Genomic DNA, 17306 nt, shown 5'->3' on the forward strand with positions numbered 1-17306 from the left:
ATCAACACCTGCTTTAAGAGTTCATCAACCTATTGCTCAATCCATGCCTACTTGATCGCTTCCTGACGATCATGTACAGAAATTTGCCACAAAGATCACAATTCAATTTAGAAATTCCAGGTTTTAGACTTTCTTTTTTTTGTGCAGAGGTAGATTTCAGAAAAGTAAAAGTCCTGCCACATGTTTGTTCTGTCCATTAACCAAAGCAGCTGATTGTAATTCATACAACTCTTTAGCCAGATGTATTCAAAGTAATTAGTGATTTGCTTTGTGTACAGAGAGAACTATTACACCTTTCATATGTTTTAATACTTTCCACCACCACTGTATGCATTTTCTAAATATAATACTAAAATATTAGACTTCCTTCAGCTTCTGCAGGTATTAGTTTTGGCATGTTATATTTCTATAGTGAATATAGTCTAGTGATAACTGTGGGTAAAAGTAGTAAGAAGCTAAAATTTATTAATAGTTTTACAATGAAACCATTAAGGTTGAGCAGTGCATTATGGTTCATAACTATTACACAAACATTTAAAGTCCTCTGCTTTGTTCTTGATCTTCTACTACAACAAACACTAAACTTACAACGTACACTTTTTTTTTTTTTTTTTTAATAAAGGAAAAACGTGTTTATTAGTGTCACTGATAAACTATTGAATCTACACTCGGCTAGGCTGGAAGGAAATCAAATTCAGCTTCAATTCTCTCATCTGTCTACTGTGTGTGGTTCTGTATCACTCGATTCCAAAAACGTCTTGAGCTTCACTCATGCATTTCTTTTAATACAACTGCTTCTATAGGAAAATCCTATTAAGAGGGACATCTCCGGCACATACACACATCAATCTAAGGCGAGTAATAAACCTGATTTAAAAACGGGAATAGTGTGTTTAAGAAACAAACATGAGATTGCTGGCGTGGTTTTCCAAAAGGGGATGTTTATGTAATGGCTATTGAAGGAGTCTCCCATCTTTAGGAAAGACTAGTTTTTCATTCACATGATAAATTGTAATATATAATAAAAGATGCTAATGAGGTAAAAGCTACTAACATAGTCAACAACCAAAAAATCACTCTTCTCTAAACGTTCCACAACCTTAACTTGTTCATGAAAGAGTTACATCAGTGTGGTATCTGAAAATCGTTGAGGGATAAATGGAAGAAAGATATAATTACTTGTGTTCTTTTTATACGGAATTATTATTTCATCATGTATCCTTCCTCACTCAAACACTGATGGCTTTTTTTATGTCATAATCTTCAAAAAGCAGGGGTCTTATCCATGATAAAACATTTATAAATGATGAAAGATGCCCCTGATTTATCAACAAAGAAACAAATAATCGGTTTAAACCACACGCAAGGTGCAGTGTTAGAGCTACGTCCAATATCATCCATTTTAATGGCCTTGGCCTTCCTTTGCCACACAAACTTTGTTTATGACTGATATTCTGATGCACATGACCTTACTTTTAGATTAATATTTGTTGGCCGCTTCAGTAAAACAGGAAGTCGGATTAAACTATAAAGAACGTTAGGAATGTTTTGAGTGTGTATATGGCTTATCCTGTTCAGGTTTGCGGGAGGCCAGGAACTTGTCCCAGGCCGAATACAAGCGCACACTCAATCCTAACAATTTTAAAATACCAATTAGCTCAATTTGCATGTCTGTTGGAGGAAACCAGAGTACCCAGAGGAAAACCATGGTAGGTTATGGAGAATGTAAGGAACTTGAGTACTCCTAAAGTTGCACAAACAAATAAAAACTAATAAATGAGTCCATGGTGCGGCAAACCAGCATTTGCAACAAGAGAGGAAATGAAAGGAAAAGAAAATGTTAATGTTGGTCTAGAAAATACTGCAATGAAATGATTTCAGAATTATGACATAAAACATGTTTGATTAGTTTAGCCTGAAAGGCTAGCCTAAAGTAAGGAATAACACACAGAAACACAAGGAATAGAAAAATCAAGAATGAATAAAAACATGGTGGCCTGGCACCTCCTGGGTCAAGGGTTCGGCTCCCTAAATTAAAGCTTAACCCATTAAAATCCCCATTGTTCACGTAATGAGCCTATTCAGTAGAGAAGTTTCATTACTCATCTAAGTAGATTCTTCAGTCTAAGGTAAGTTGGAAAATTCCTTGTATTTAAGTCCTCCAAGGTCAAAGGATCCTCCCCTATCTGAAAATTACAGTACGAGTGGAACATAAGGTGTGGAATGAATTGATGTGTGTGTGCCAGCAGCAATGTTAATGTCCATGTTTTAAAAATGCAAGCAAGTCTGCATGAATTTTAAATAATTTTAATCTCCTGCCTGTCTCTGTGTGTGTGTAGAGTTCTCATGTTCTCTCTGTGCTTGGTGGGTTTCCTCCGACAATCCAAATACATTCAGATTAGTCTCACTGGTGTTTTCAAATTGTACCCCGACCTAGTGTCCCGAGTCCCCTGGGATAGCCCCCTGGGCTTTAAGTGACCCTGTACAGGAGAAGCGGTATAGAAAATAAGGGAGTGTATAATGAACAGTGTTGGGTGTAACATGTTACAAAGTAACGTTAGGGTACTTGGATTACTTTTTTGATGTAACGAGTAATCCAACGCATTAGGCCCGCCATTTAAGTACTCAGTTATTTAGTTATTTTTTCAAAAATGTAATCTGTTATTCAAATAATTTATGTAATCCCTGAGCCAGACAGCAGTGATTCCCAATCACCTAGCGTGGGTGTGAATGTCGTCCTTCAAGCCCCGCCCCCGATAACCCCGTCTGTCATTCCTGCTGTTATACCCCTATCTCACCTATGCAGTTTGACTATGTAAGGACCAACGCGCGGAAAGATGCAAACCTAATCACAGCACCAAAACTTGGGGTGAATCATGATGAACCATACTTATGGCCACCTCGTAAACCGTGTAGGTGAGATAGGGGTATTAGTAGTTAACAGATTATGGGCCAAACTTCATTGAGTGATGATGGTAGAATAATTATAAAGGTCTTGACTAAAACAACATGCATGAGGAACCACAAAGGAGATTTCATTTCCTGCTACGGGAAAGTACTCAAACTAGTTACTTTTATGAGGAAGTAACGCTGTAATATAACTGATTACATTTTAAAGACAGTAATTTTGTAATGTAATTAGTTACTTTAAAAATTAACGTCCGCCAACACTCGTATTCAATTAAGATAAAGAAATGACATACACTATACTGCCAAAAGTATTCACTGCAAAGGCTGGACCAACATCATATTAAACCCTATGGATCCCGAAGAATTGGATGTTACTCAAGTTCATATGCATTTGAAGGCAGACGAGCGAATTTTTATTTTTTTTTAAATTGGCAATATAGTGTATCTTTATCAAATAATATGTTAGATAAAATTAGGATTTAAATGCTTTGGATCAAGAATGATTGCGGTTCTTTTGTTCTCCCTTTATCTCTCTCTCACACATAAACAACGCCCGTCTTCGGAACTACATTTCCCATGATACCATTCGCTCTTTGCGGAAGTAAGTGTCAGCTGACTTCCTTGCAGCTCTGCGCTTAAACAAAAAAAAATATATAAATTCTCTGGGCAGGTTGTTGTTTTTATTTCATTTTTGTTGTATTTTTCGCGACTTTTACACCCCGGATAATGTTACGCCCTAAAGCGCTGACTCAGGTCCTCAGTCAGGCCAACACAAACGGAGTACAGAGCACACTGTGAGTATGTTAGCATTCTAGCTAACGCTGGCTAACCAGTTTCAGCAGAGTGTTTACATTAAGGTTGTTTTTGTTTGTCTGGCTGATTGTTAGTTTATTTTGGTAGTGTCCGGATTAATTAGTTGCATTTGTTTAACGCTAATTGTGTATTATTATTATTATTATTACTATTATTATTATTTTATTATTATATGTGTTTATGAGATTTTATGAAACGATATTCACTAGGGGCCGGGAATCACCAGTCACCTCCCGATACGATATTATCACGATACCTCGGTGCCGATTCGGTTCACAAAGTATCACGATTTTTATAAATAACCCAATTCGATAGCACATTTCTCCCCTGATTTTATTACACGTTTAATCCTTTTAGAAATTGTTTAATGAGTAATTAAATGTACCCCGTTACTTATAACATTAGCTTTCCTAATTAAATGCCTTTAAACAATACAAACTAACTAAAAATACAAGAGTTTAACATTTAACTTTAAACTCTTAACTAAATAGAGCATTTTTCACTAAGCAGCACCCATCTATATACTATAATTTTTATAATTATTATTTCTAAACAACTTTAGCAAATTATTCACTCCGATCACAGGATGAAAATATGTTAATAGTTTAGAGTGCGCCCCCTGTAGGGGAATAAAGAAACGGCGACGTACCACATCCTTAAATGCTTAAAAGTCTCAAAACTCAGGTTGACCATGAGCGTGCGGGTTGAGTGTCTACGAGGTTGTGATCACACACGTGACTTTCGAATAATTAGACTTGGTCGATTTTTGACGCTCGCAGTGATTGAGACTGGTGTAAGCGTGTGTATTGAGTGGGTTTGAGACTAATTTGCTGATCAAGATTGGAGGAAATGAGGCAGGTGGGAGGCTTTAAATGTGCATGTGCAATTTTTGATAATGTAATGCTTTAAAAAAAGGTTTGTGCTGAATGATTCATCGGTTCTTAACACAAGGATTAAACCCATGTTTAAAGATCATGTTTGTGTTCTTTTAGGCTGCTGAATAATGAAGGCTCTCTGCTGGCGTATTCTGGTTACGGAGACACGGACGCTCGGGTTACAGCCGCCATCGCCAGCAACATCTGGGCCGCTTACGACAAAAACGGCCACCAGGCTTTTAACGAGGACAAACTCAAGTTTATTCTGATGGACTGCATGGTAAGAGGGGGAGGGGGGAGGGGGGAAATGCCCTGGTGCCTAAAATCATGCAGGTACAAACAGCTGCACATCTCTATATCAGACATCAGAATGCAGTGGCACAAAAAAAAGTGATTTCATTCAACAACTGAAATGTGATGATTGAACAAGGAGCAGACTGTTCTTGATGGATCTTGAGTCAGCGTTGAGTTCATCATGCTCAGAGGCGCTTTTCTCCTTACCTTTTTTGTAAAGAGTGGTCATTTGAGTTTGAGTCAATATTTAGACCTTTCTCATCAGCAAGGTGTTATCATTCTGTGACGTCATTCCATGCGAAAACACTGACACATTCATGACTGTGAGTGAAAATTCCAGGAGATCAGCAGTTTCTGAGTCACATTTAAATTGTTTTTTGCTGATGTTTGATGTGTGTGTGGTTTTTTTTTTTTCTGTCTGAAGCTCAGTATATATATCTGCATAATTTTATGCATTGTGAGTGTAACAGTATTCCTAATGATGTGGAGGGAAATTGTAAGGGAGAAAAGACTTTTTTTTTCTTTTTTTTTAACTGAACATGTTTGTGTAATGTATAATCAAACTCTCTTTCTCTAAAAGCCAGTCTTTCTCTCTATCCCTATAAATCAATATATATCAAATAAATGGCAAGCAGAATGGGAACAGTACAAAAACAACAAATTATTCGAAATAAACCCAGTAGTAGGGAAAAGAAGTTATCACTCAAGGTGCAAAGTGCCATATAGGCCATACACATCATACAAGGTGCCATATAGGCTGTACAAATGTTACCCATGCTTATTTATTAAAAGATGAAGAAGCCCCAAAATGTCAGCGTTGCAGAACCACCCTAACTATACAGTAAAACACATACTCTTACAATTTCTGTCTAAAACGCACATAAGGAACCAAATATAAAATCTTGTTCTTCTTACCAAGATCATGCCATAATGTGATCTATTATTATATCTTTTTAAATTTTCTCACTACTCTCTTAATCACTTATATTATAACATAATAAATCAGCTTCATATTTGATGTGAATCTTGCCATGAAATAGCCAGAGAAGCTGATATGGCAATAATTACAAACAAACACTTTCTATCCCTCTCTCTCAGGTCATTTTTATATCTTTGTCTTCCTCTAACTTCTCTCTCTACCGTAACCCATCATCATCATTACTGACTCATACAAGGCAATGATGTAAAACAATAAAATGTAAATCAGTGTGTTTTTCTTATACCCGGCACTGAGGACACAAATGCGTCTTCGCTTCTTCTTTTCGTCTAATAGCAAAGCACCTTGTGATTACAGGAAGGCAGAGTGGCCATTACCCGGGTCGCAAACTTACTGCTGTGCATGTACGCTAAGGAGACCGTGGGCTTTGGGATGCTGAAAGCCAAGGTAAGATGTGTAACGTTTAGCACCGCACGTGCTTTGTTAACTTTAAGTGGCATTTTGTAAACATTGTAGCTGTGTGTTTTATTTTTAGGCGGAGGCCCTGGTGGAGTACCTTCAGGAACCACTCACACAAGTGGCAGCGTCGTAGATGGATCATTTGCTAGTTTGCCCTGTATTTTTGTCAAAGCTATTAATTTAGGCTTTATTTATTTGCTCAGATGATTCTCCTGATCTTCATAACTAATTAAAAATGTACCGCTTATACAATTTCTTATGAATCAGAAGCCAATGTAAACTTTTTTCCTCTTTTTTTTTTTTCCTATCTCAGCATCTTTTTGTGGTCGCACCTAACAAATTAACTTATAAGCCAATATTTGGTTCAGTAATAATAAATGTGCTTTTCTATATTTGATCTTGTACTGTTTTTATTTATTTTTATTTTTTATTTTATTTTTTATTTTTTTCTCCAATTTTCTCCCCAATTTAGTTGTGGCCAATTCCTCCCCGTAGCTAGGGGGCTCCCACATTAAGGCTACTACTACCATTCAGCCGGGAGGGCGAAGACTATCACGTGTTTCCTCCGAACCGCGTGACGTCAGCCGACCGCATCTTTTCAAACTGCTCGCTCACACACCGTTAGGGGCGGAGTAACACACTCGGAGGAAAGCGCTAGCCGCTCCTTCCGCGTGCGTGAGCTCACAGACGCCCCTGATTGGCTGTAGAGCCATGATTAATGTGGGAGCGCAAGTACCTCTCATCCCTCCCCCCTGAGAGAGCTCGGCCAGTCGGCTCTCTCTGTGCCTCCGGCTGTGAGAGGCTGTTTTTATTTTATTAATATTTGCAGAACAATTTTAGGTTAAAACCTTCCTTTTTTTTTGGAAATAGATTAAACATACTGTAATTAACTTAATAGTTAAGTTTATCTCGATTTGATATTTTAAAATTGTTAAATGTTAAAATGATACTTATATCCCCAACATCTAATTCTTCTAAATAGAAATCTTTGAATTTACTTTTATGGATAACATCTGTAAAAAATTAATAATAAAAAGACAAAGAACGACATCAAACGTTTGACATTTTAATCTGTTACAATATGTTAACCCATAAAAATATAAAATGAATTAATAAATCACAGACACCACACGATTTCCAAACATCCACCATATCGACTGAGATGGTAAGATAATGCACAAAACATCCAGGGAGAGTTAATTCTCTGGAAACCTTTATGTTTGACGTAGGAAGACATATTTAAAACATATAATGTCCAAAGACAAACATCAGCTTAAACAGGAGGGAGTACATACTTTGTCCTGAGGTCGCTTTGAAACCCTGACAATACAGTCTGTTTGAATTGGTTTAATATACCACTTTACTGTGAGTGCCTATAATGGGATGGGGAATGTACAGTACTTTACAAAATAATGATTTCAGCTCAAGTCAAGGCTGTGTGGTGTTATAAAATTAAAAGTAAGGTCTTTTTAGTCAGTAACAGTGCTGCTTCAGATATAGCGAAAAAAAAAGATTAGGAGGAAGTGGAGATCACTGATTACACTGCACAGCAGAGTCAGTCTATGTACATACTTTACAGTTACGCAAGGTGTTCAAGTCAACGCGGGACTTTTTATTGTGCAGAATAAGAAAGGGAATAAAAACTCCCTTTATTTCTCTATATAATCCCCTGCTACACTAATGTACTTATCTCAGTGTTTTACTAGTGCCATCAAGGTAGAATGTTTTATCAGACTTACTACTTAGTCTTCAAGCACAGTAAATCAGTTTTACGCCTTCATTCACCAGAAATTTCATCAAAAGTCACGATTTAACTTGACCTTCCCACATACAGTAGTTCGAAATAGAGTGAAACCTCAGATTGCGAGTAACGCGGTTTGCGAGTGTTCTGAAGACGAGCAAAGATGTTTAATACATTTGGAAAAAGAACAAGTCTTGGTTTACAAGTAATGAGTATCATGTATCATGCATGCGCTTCTTGTTTAAACGCCAAACGTCACGTAATCACAACTCTCTCAAATTCAAAATCAAATTCTCTCTCTTGTGTTGTGGAATTGTGGGTAATTGTCTCCCCTGCTGGGTCTTATTACACGCCTCTCTCTGGTATAATCAACATCCGTGCACACATGTACTGTTTACTATAACACTGTGACCATGTGTGTGTGTAAAACATATTTTGTTTTGTGTTTGTATGCATGTGTGTACAGCGCACGTGTAGAGCAAAAGCAAGTCTCATTAGAGAGGTTAAAGATCCATTTTCTCTCTCTCTGTAGAGTGGCATACTCTACAGAGAAAGAGAAGGCTGCTCTGTGTCTGTGTGCACGTGCGGCATTGGACACTGTGCACAGCAGACCCTCCTACTTTCGCCTTAACAGACACACACACACACACACTTTCTCACTGCTTTACACAGAAACACTGCTTTGTCACAATTCTTTTCAAAGGTAAAGTGCAGGTTAATTTGTTTTATTTTTTACTTTAAAACAGTGATTTTATTAGTGTCATTAGAGAGATTTCTTGTTTATTTTTTCGATAAAACAGTGTTTCTGTTGTGGAAGGAAGTGAAGTGCAGGTTAAGTTGTTTTATTTTTACTTAATATTTTGTGTTAATAATTTTTATGTATTAATTTTTTTGGGCTGTGGAACAAATTATTTAGGTTTCCATTATTTCTCATGAGAACATTCGGTTTGGTTTACGAGTGTTTTGAAATACGGTATGAATTATGCTTGTAATCCAAGGTTCCACTGTACTTGCAAATTAGTATTTTTGTTGAGACATTTCCGGGTCTGTATATATTAGTCGTAATTAATATCTGATCTCAGTGATACGGGTGGTTTAGTGGTTAAGATGTTGGATTACAAATCAGAAGATCAAAGGTTCAAACCCCAGTATGTCCAAAGTATGACCACAGTTCACACACACCTTGAGCAAGGTCCTCAACTGCTCAGATACAAAGATTAGATAGATCTTTTTAAAAACTCACTCTGGCTAAGGGTGTCAAATGAGGTTTGTGTGTGTATATAGTGCCCTGGAAAAAAAAAGAGACCACTTGAATTTACTACAGAAAACTTCTGGAATGTCATCAAGAGGAAGATGGATGGTCACAAACCATCAAGCAAAGCTGAGCTGTTTACAAAAAATGACCAATACGTGCACCTGTAAGAAAATAAAAAAGAAACTGGAATATTTTGCAGTGGCCTCTTATTTTTTTCCAGAGCTGTATACTGGATGTGCTCGCGTGGAAATTAATTGTTAATTAACACGTTTTAAATTTTTTTTAACGACATCAGTTTTGTAACTAATAATTTTTGTGTTACCGTGAAATGTATGTTATTAAAGTGTGAGATCGCATTTATTAAGTAGATTTCAATTGCACACTCATAAGAGCGTATTTAAAAAATGTTCAGCGCCAGCACCCCGTGGGCCGATTGTGTTAAACCAAACCCTATGTTACCTTAAGCACTTGTAAAAACACCGGTAAAATTTGTTTAGTAGTTTTTATGTGATGTGTGCACAGACAGACAGACAAAAATAAAAAAAACCATCTAGATGTGTTCTATTGCTTATCTTACATCCCCACTAATAATGTTTTCGCAAATATCTTTAATGGACTGTACGGTTTTACTATATGTATAGATGCAGTATATAGTCGTTTTGTTCATGGTTGGTGGTGATTTTCACTCATTTATACAATCATAATCTGTCAAATTGATATAATTTGAATATTTTCAGGAAACTTGTTAATCCATTGGCAAAGTTTGTTTCGATGCTTGTCAATCTCACAAATCTATGGAAACCAAACCAAACAAAGATTTAGCAGTCAAACAAGGCCTTATTCATATGAAAAAGTAAGTAACCTTACACCTTTTTTTGTGAGTGACTCTCCTCTTTGAATGTTGTGAGGTTCCTTTCATCCGGCTTTAGGTTATTTCCTCATGTCTCATAATATCAGGAACTGTTGTCTAGAACACACTGTTTGTTTGTTTGTTTGTTTGTTTGTTTTAATGATTAATACACTCAAAACTGGACTGCAAAGAACTACAGTACTATGTGGCATGTTAAAGAAATATGAAAGAATTTAAAAGTTATTAGTTATCTATTAATGCGGAGTGAGCGGATTAATTTGTGGTCATCATGTTTGACAATGTAAGACCTACGACTTAAGCAAGAGGTTCACATTTTTTATTATTAATGTAAATTTCAGCATAATTGATGGAGCAGTGGAGATCATGACTAACTACTTACAAGCTGTTTTGTTCTTTAGTAAAAAAAAAAATTAACAGATTAATTGGGTTTAATGCAAAGCGCAGGAACGCAAATTTATAAAAGTTCTAACTGGATCTAATAACACCGGAACACCATATCAGGTTCCATTCAGACCGTTTGCTCTAGCAGGAGAGCCGACGTCCCAAGTGACCTAATTAAGCTCGGTGTAATATGTATTTCCACACACTTTCTCATGTAGGCGAGTAGTCTGGAGCTGAAGGCGACGCATTCCGCATTCCTGCTCTGTAGAGCCGGCTCGTGGATTGGCTGTTCCTGAAATGCGGGCGGTTTTAGTGTCGCTCTGTCTCGCCATTGGCTGAGCAGGTGCAGCACAGAGGGCAGTTTCGTATGACTGCACCTGTGCTCGTTCTACTCGTTCAACCTGCTTTGCGATTGGGTCACACCCCAACTCCAGCCACCAGAGTTTTACTTATCAGCGGAAATGCCAAGTTAAACATCACGGCTACTTCCTTATCCTCGCAGGTGAAACTTCACACCTAGAAACACAGGACTGTCTGGAGCGTTCCTGGTTGCTTCTTTGTTTCATTCTTGCCTTTCACATCAGGCAGGGCTGACTGAGTGCTTCGTCATCTCTGTTTTGTCTTCCGCTCCTGGATCCTGACTCATGACACTTTATCCAGAGTTTGAGACAGAGAGGAACTAATGTGAGGGCTGAGAATGGGAACAGACGAGGCCTACAACTTTGTCTTTAAAGGTGTGTCCTTTTTATTGTGTTTTTTTTTTTTTTTTATTTTTTTACTCTTAGTTCAAAATGTACACATGAATGCATTTTGTCACCTCAAAAACTGAAAGGATGTCTTTAGAGTGGTGAGAGCAATGCCTTGATATTTGACAGCAAAAAAGATTCAGTTGTAAAGCAATACTGGATTCTTCGGCTGCAAAGCAAACAAACAATGTCTTAATCATGCGCCGTTAGGTTTAACATGACAACATTTGCAAAACACAACCGTAAGGAGAGACGACAATTTTAATTGTGGCAACATGAAATACATATTTAATTTAAAACAGTTTGATTTAAACACCTGTAGCTGTACTTAATTCAAGATTTTCCACCGATCCTTCATGCAGCCAGAGAAAGATATTTTTGTCCAGATTTTTTTTTTTCTTCCTTTCTCACCACACATAATCCTTGCAAAATGTGTCAAGGTCACAAATCTGATTTGCCATGGCAACTGGTGTGTTGTTTGCACACCACAGGTTACTGAATGAGGGAGAACAGAGTGTATTTGTCTTCGTTCTTACTTTGTAAAGTGCAAGATTTTGCAATTATTTTGCAAAGGTGTAGCGAATCGCTTACGTTCTAGATTTCTACAATATTAGAAGAAAGTATTTATCTTAGAATTTTGAGTTTAGAAGTACAGCTAAAGTAAAACAAGGTACAGTACTTCGCTAGGAAAACGCAAAAGAAATCCAGAAGAAGCACAGCCTGTGTGAATCAGCATTGTGTTATTTCCAGCACAGTTTCCTCATTTCTCTTTAGTCAGACATTAGGACGTAAATGAATCACTCGCTGTTTACTGGGTGTGATGCTGTCAATGATCCAACTTTTAAATGTCTCAGACTTGCTTAGACATACCTGGAACATCCCAAATAGTTACAGGGAGTGTATAATAACAGGTATTTATAAATGGATCTCTCACAAATTACTCATAACATCTTCAGTCCATGTTAAGATTAGAGTCCGGGCTAAACCGAATTCTTTCTGAAAAGAGTTGCTAAATACTACAGGTCTGTACTGCTAACAGCTTCCAGGTTCATGGCTTTCTAATCACCTGTGTGCTTATTTCCCCAGTGGTTCTCATAGGGGAATCGGGCGTAGGCAAGAGCAACTTGCTTTCACGCTTTACTAAGAACGAGTTCAACCACGACAGCAGGACCACTATTGGCGTGGAGTTCAGTACGAGGACTATGGATCTGAATGGCCTCACTATTAAAGCCCAGATTTGGGACACAGCCGGATTGGAGCGGTATCGTGCCATCACCTCAGCGTGAGTATTCACGCTCGTAGGAAAACCGGGCAGTGGAAGGCCGTTTAATTATTTATTAGTCCACCTAATGAACAGGCAGTCCTCACCAAAAGGGTAGTACCTTGCTCAGGAGATAGTAGTTCCTCAAAAAAAAAGTTCTACTTTCAGATTACAACTAACTGATTCTCATCACAAAAACTAATCTTTAAGGAGCCATACCTTACTATTTTTTAAACAACTTTACACAGCTCTCAGAGTTCCACAAAGTGTGCATGACAATAAATCTTTTTCATCCGTCAAACTCCTTTTTCCAAAAACCTTTTTCACTCCTCACCCGAACATGCTGTTTCGGTGTCTATGTAATTAAGCTACTGCTGAGCCACTTCCATCCAGAGAACAGCAGAAAGAAACAAGCTGGGGAAGGGGATCCTATTAAATGATGTCACATTGGTGGGAAAATCTAATTAGCTTGATTCAACAGACAAAAAGAAGATTTTTTTTAACACCAATACTAGGAAAAAACATCAGGGCCAGGATGTGAAGTAATACACTGCACAACACCTTCACAGCTCATGAATACCCTCCATGTTGTTGTGCTGAGCTTTGTTTAATGGCTTGGTATGCCATCTGTGTTGAATACACTGTCACTGTATCTGCTGTTTTCGCAAGATACACATATATCATGGCATCCTCAACTCTTACCATCTTCTAGTACAAAGAACATTTAATCCTTCAGTATTGCAAAAAGATGAGTATGTGAGCAAGGCTATACATCTGCCAGTAGTCATACTTCCTATAGGTGTCTTGCCAAACACCTTCTTACTCACAAGAGAAATGGCTCACTGCATTCCAGTCCAACTTGCAATCTAATTAGATGATGAAAGCTTAGACCATTGTGCGTCAGATAATATCTGCCAGATCCCGAGGGTTTACTTGGTTTAAGTTCGCGTAGCAACTAAATCCAAACTTTTATGCATTTTTGTGATCCAAAAGATCGAAAGACTGAGGAAACACCAAACAAATTCGGATCCTAAAGCGAAGACCACTTTAGTCAAAAACTGCAAACTTCCATTCTTGTTTCCAAAAACAACCCCCAGACAGTTCGTCGTTACGCTCACTCTAAGCTCCCACCACATCTAAAACAAGCAATCAAGAAAACTAACTACCTGGTACGGGGTGCTTACAGACACCCCTGATCGGCTAGGGTTGCTCTGATTGGCCGGGAAGAGATGAATGCCATCATCTACCCAGAGAGCAAGACAATTATAATCTTTTATTGCACCTCTCAAATTCCCTGTTCTCATTCTCTTGATGACTTGAAAACCAATTAGAAAATTCTGCCCAAGCAACAACTAAATCCAAAAAAAGCATTCTTTGAGTGACCTTCATTTTAGAGAACCGCTGTATAAATAAGAATTTATAAATAAAAAAAAATAAATTCCAGTTGTCCAATTTGTCTCAAATTGTCCCAAACTGGCCCTTGGAGACTCTCAAATGGTCCTTTTAGATCATTATGGCTCTGTTGCCAATGGGCTTAAAAACAACCAATCATGAACACAGACTATCTGGTGCATGTGTTTGGATGTGGGTGTGAAATAGAGCGAGGATATGACCATTCAGAGCACCATCAAGGACCAGGATCCTATCGATTTTCTGATCTTCTGCTGTTCCTTTGCTACAGGTATTATCGTGGTGCTGTTGGGGCGCTGCTAGTTTACGACATTTCAAAGCAACTGACTTACCAGAGTGTTGAACGCTGGCTGAAGGAACTTTACGATCACGCCGATCCCCAGATCGTCGTCATGCTGGTTGGTAACAAGTCAGACTTGGAATCGATACGAGCTGTGTCAACCGAGGATGCGAAAAATTTTGCAGGTGCTTATTAAAATATTACTTCCATGTTATAGAATGTGTTCAACTTGTTTATACACTTATTATAATATACATTTGCTGGAATTGTAGTTTAGATGTCTATATATATACTTTTTATAACCAGAAAAGAACGGATTGCTGTTCATGGAAACATCTGCTTTGGAATCAACGAACGTTGAAGCCGCTTTCAACAACGTCCTCACAGGTACTGTATACTGTCAATACTACAGCTCATATTTCTGCTTGTTTTTTATCTTTAAGCATAGTGCGTGGAATTTACAGATTTAGTGATCTCTGTTGTTAATTTGGGAAACTAATTAATTGACCGTGTTGCAGAAATCCACAAGAAAGTAAGTAGCAAAGAGGTGAAGCGTGGCTCGGCTGGCGGCGTGACGCTGTCCAATCCCAACTCCGCACCCGCAGAAGCTCAGGAAGAGAAGAAGCCCTGCTGTAAGAACTTATAAAGATGAGGTAATGAAGTTAGACGAGTTGAGAGGACCACATCGTGTCAGGAAGGACACGGTGCCTGTCTGTCCAATGATAACTCCAAACGAACCACTGATTGCTGCTTGGTGTGGCCATATGGATTGCTTTTTGCGGTTTCACCACTGTGTTACTATCACGAGAAAGTATTCTTGTGCATGTTTTTTAGGCTGAAATTGCTTTCTTAGACGCTTTCCCTGTCTTCTCTCACATGCACGCTAGTATTGTGAAAGCGATATTATTTATGAAATAATGTCACCATGTAGCAACTGTCTTTAATCATCCTTAAGGATTAATTTCAATCTAGCTTTGGAAGTGAAATGTGACATACTGACAATATTGTTTTACACTAAAAGTTGTCAACAGTTAAAACTGCACACTACATTTCATGACATTGACTTTTTACACAGTTAAATCCTTATAATAAGGACACAAGTTTCCTTTTAAAACTGATCTATCAATCAATTATAATAGATATAGTGCAATGTAAGTGATGATGATTAATGAATTGGTTATATATATCTACTAAACACTGGAGTCCTCTTTTTTTCTGAATCTGGAATCACATCAAAACAAGACTTATTGGGTTTATGTATTTTATGGGCGTCATTAAACCCATGCATTTACTGTATGTGTACAATAAACCTTGAATGTGCGGAGCTGTGTAAGCAATTTATTTGTGACTTGTTTAAGCCAATTTTGATTCCTTGGTGTTCAAAATGAGAATAAGAGTATTTGTTTGCTTAGATATTACTGCATATTGGGCGTTATAACATTCATTGAACCTGTGCATTATCTTGAGAATACATGGGCAAAAGTAGGTGTACACCTGACCATCACATTCCAGATTTATTCACTTCTGGGAAAATTTTATACTAGCTGTTAGAGAGTGACTTGGGGGAATTGTGTTCATTAAACTACAAGAACATTAATGGGCTCAGGCACTGATCTTGAGACGTCGAGGACACTCCAGTTCCAGTTCATCCCAAAACTGTTCAGTGGGCTTGAGATCAATCAGTGCAAGTAATACATTTAAATAGAGAATGAATGTAGTAACTGAAGTAAGGGAGGTTTATATGGACTTAATGAATTAAAAATAAATAATAAGAATTAAATAAGAATTTTGTAATAATTGCACCTGGGTGATAATTAATCATTAATCTTGATCTTAAACTGATCTATTTCTATTATCCTGACTCATCATAATAAATTAATAATAATTTAATAATAGTATTTTAATATTAGCCCTGTAGCCTTGCACCTTCAGCATTGAGGGTTTGATTTCCATCTCAGGTCTGTGTGCTCGGAGTTTGCATGTTCCCCCCATGCTTGGTGGGTTTCTTCCACGTACTCTGGTTTCCTCCCACAGTCAAAAGACATGCAGATTACACTAATTGGCCCACATTGCCCTTAGTGTGTGAATGAGCCTGTGAGTGTGTTTGTTTGGGCTACGGTTTATATGGCTCCAGGTTCAAATCCCTCGACTGCTTGAGCAAGGCCCTTAACCCTCAAACAACTTACATGTGTAATGAAATACAAATGTAAGTCACTCTGGATAAGGGTGTCTGCCAAATGCCCTGCAGTGGATCGGCACGGTGTCCAGGGTGATACGGCTATAAAGTGGTATAGACAGTTAGTGAGTGAAAGTAATAATTCCCTGACTTTCCTCAATATTCATCATTTCTGTAACTTACCCTCCCTGTAATTTAAGTTAATGAATTATTCACAATCGATACTGATAAGTCAATGTAAAGAGTTTTTACGGTCATTAAGGATAGTTAACTGCACTATGTTGCACGGAAGTATTGCACTATGCAACAATTTTTCAAATATCACGCAACAATTATGCCGGTGTAGAACTAAATTAGTGTAGTTATTAATCTATCTTTCTATCTATCTACAAATTTTTTTTTTATCACTTAAGAAAAAAAAACATGATGTACAGTATATTAATATAGTATTATTTATATATATATATATATATATATATATATATATATATATATATATGGGTTAATGACGTGACGCCCCCTTTTTCTGTCCGGGTTAATTTTATTTTGCAGAAAAAACAAAGAAATACATAAAAATTTCTCATCTACTTGTTATACATTCTTTACCTACTAAACCACTCTAGCTTCTCCAAATTTTTAAGTTTTTCATCATTTTTCTGCTATCCGAAGTGCCAAAACACCATATGGGGCGACCGTCCGGCCTTGACTTTAGTTAGGACAACTGGTTTAAAAACACTTAAATATATCCCTTTTCCTAGTTGGCATAATTTTAAACATGTTTTACATCCATTGACAAAACTATAAAGCATTTGCTCATATATTTCTATCATGATATACAAATGAATGTTGTCCGAATTATGTTGATTCTATCCATTTCATCCGGGGCGACCATCAACA

At 37.4% G+C, this 17306-nt stretch overlaps 2 protein-coding genes across 3 annotated transcripts; both read left to right on the forward strand.

Moving 5' to 3' along the window:
* The first annotated feature begins 3502 nt into the window (after positions 1–3502).
* Positions 3503–6685, forward strand: lamtor2 (late endosomal/lysosomal adaptor, MAPK and MTOR activator 2). Its single transcript, XM_053487411.1, has 4 exons — positions 3503–3704; positions 4716–4878; positions 6187–6276; positions 6365–6685. Exons 1-4 carry the CDS (start codon positions 3637–3639, stop codon positions 6419–6421), a joined length of 378 nt encoding a protein of 125 aa, XP_053343386.1. The 5' UTR covers positions 3503–3636; the 3' UTR covers positions 6422–6685.
* A 4030-nt stretch (positions 6686–10715) lies between these two features.
* rab25b (RAB25, member RAS oncogene family b) lies at positions 10716–15442 on the forward strand. Of its 2 annotated transcripts, XM_053488375.1 has the most exons (6): positions 10716–11038; positions 11121–11270; positions 12369–12564; positions 14225–14418; positions 14540–14620; positions 14752–15442. In XM_053488375.1, exons 2-6 carry the CDS (start codon positions 11234–11236, stop codon positions 14877–14879), a joined length of 636 nt encoding a protein of 211 aa, XP_053344350.1. In that variant the 5' UTR covers positions 10716–11038; positions 11121–11233; the 3' UTR covers positions 14880–15442. The 2 variants fall into 2 exon arrangements, with proteins under 2 accessions (XP_053344350.1, XP_053344349.1); XM_053488374.1 differs by having other exon boundaries at positions 10716–11270.
* The last annotated feature ends 1864 nt before the right edge of the window (positions 15443–17306 follow it).

Source organism: Clarias gariepinus, chromosome 26 (genome assembly GCF_024256425.1).
Source record: "Clarias gariepinus isolate MV-2021 ecotype Netherlands chromosome 26, CGAR_prim_01v2, whole genome shotgun sequence".
In the NCBI taxonomy this organism is placed as follows: Eukaryota; Metazoa; Chordata; class Actinopteri; order Siluriformes; family Clariidae; genus Clarias; species Clarias gariepinus.

Excerpts from the sequence above, each read along its gene's own strand:
- lamtor2 (XM_053487411.1), top strand. The coding sequence starts at position 3,637 with ATGTTACGCCCTAAAGCGCTGACTCAGGTCCTCAGTCAGGCCAACACA. Across the intron at positions 3,705-4,715 it reads AACGGAGTACAGAGCACACT|GCTGCTGAATAATGAAGGCT; the intron begins GTGAGTATGTTA and ends GTGTTCTTTTAG. Across the intron at positions 4,879-6,186 it reads TTATTCTGATGGACTGCATG|GAAGGCAGAGTGGCCATTAC; the intron begins GTAAGAGGGGGA and ends TTGTGATTACAG.
- rab25b (XM_053488374.1), top strand. The coding sequence starts at position 11,234 with ATGGGAACAGACGAGGCCTACAACTTTGTCTTTAAAG. Across the intron at positions 14,419-14,539 it reads GGATGCGAAAAATTTTGCAG|AAAAGAACGGATTGCTGTTC; the intron begins GTGCTTATTAAA and ends TTTTATAACCAG. Across the intron at positions 14,621-14,751 it reads TTTCAACAACGTCCTCACAG|AAATCCACAAGAAAGTAAGT; the intron begins GTACTGTATACT and ends ACCGTGTTGCAG.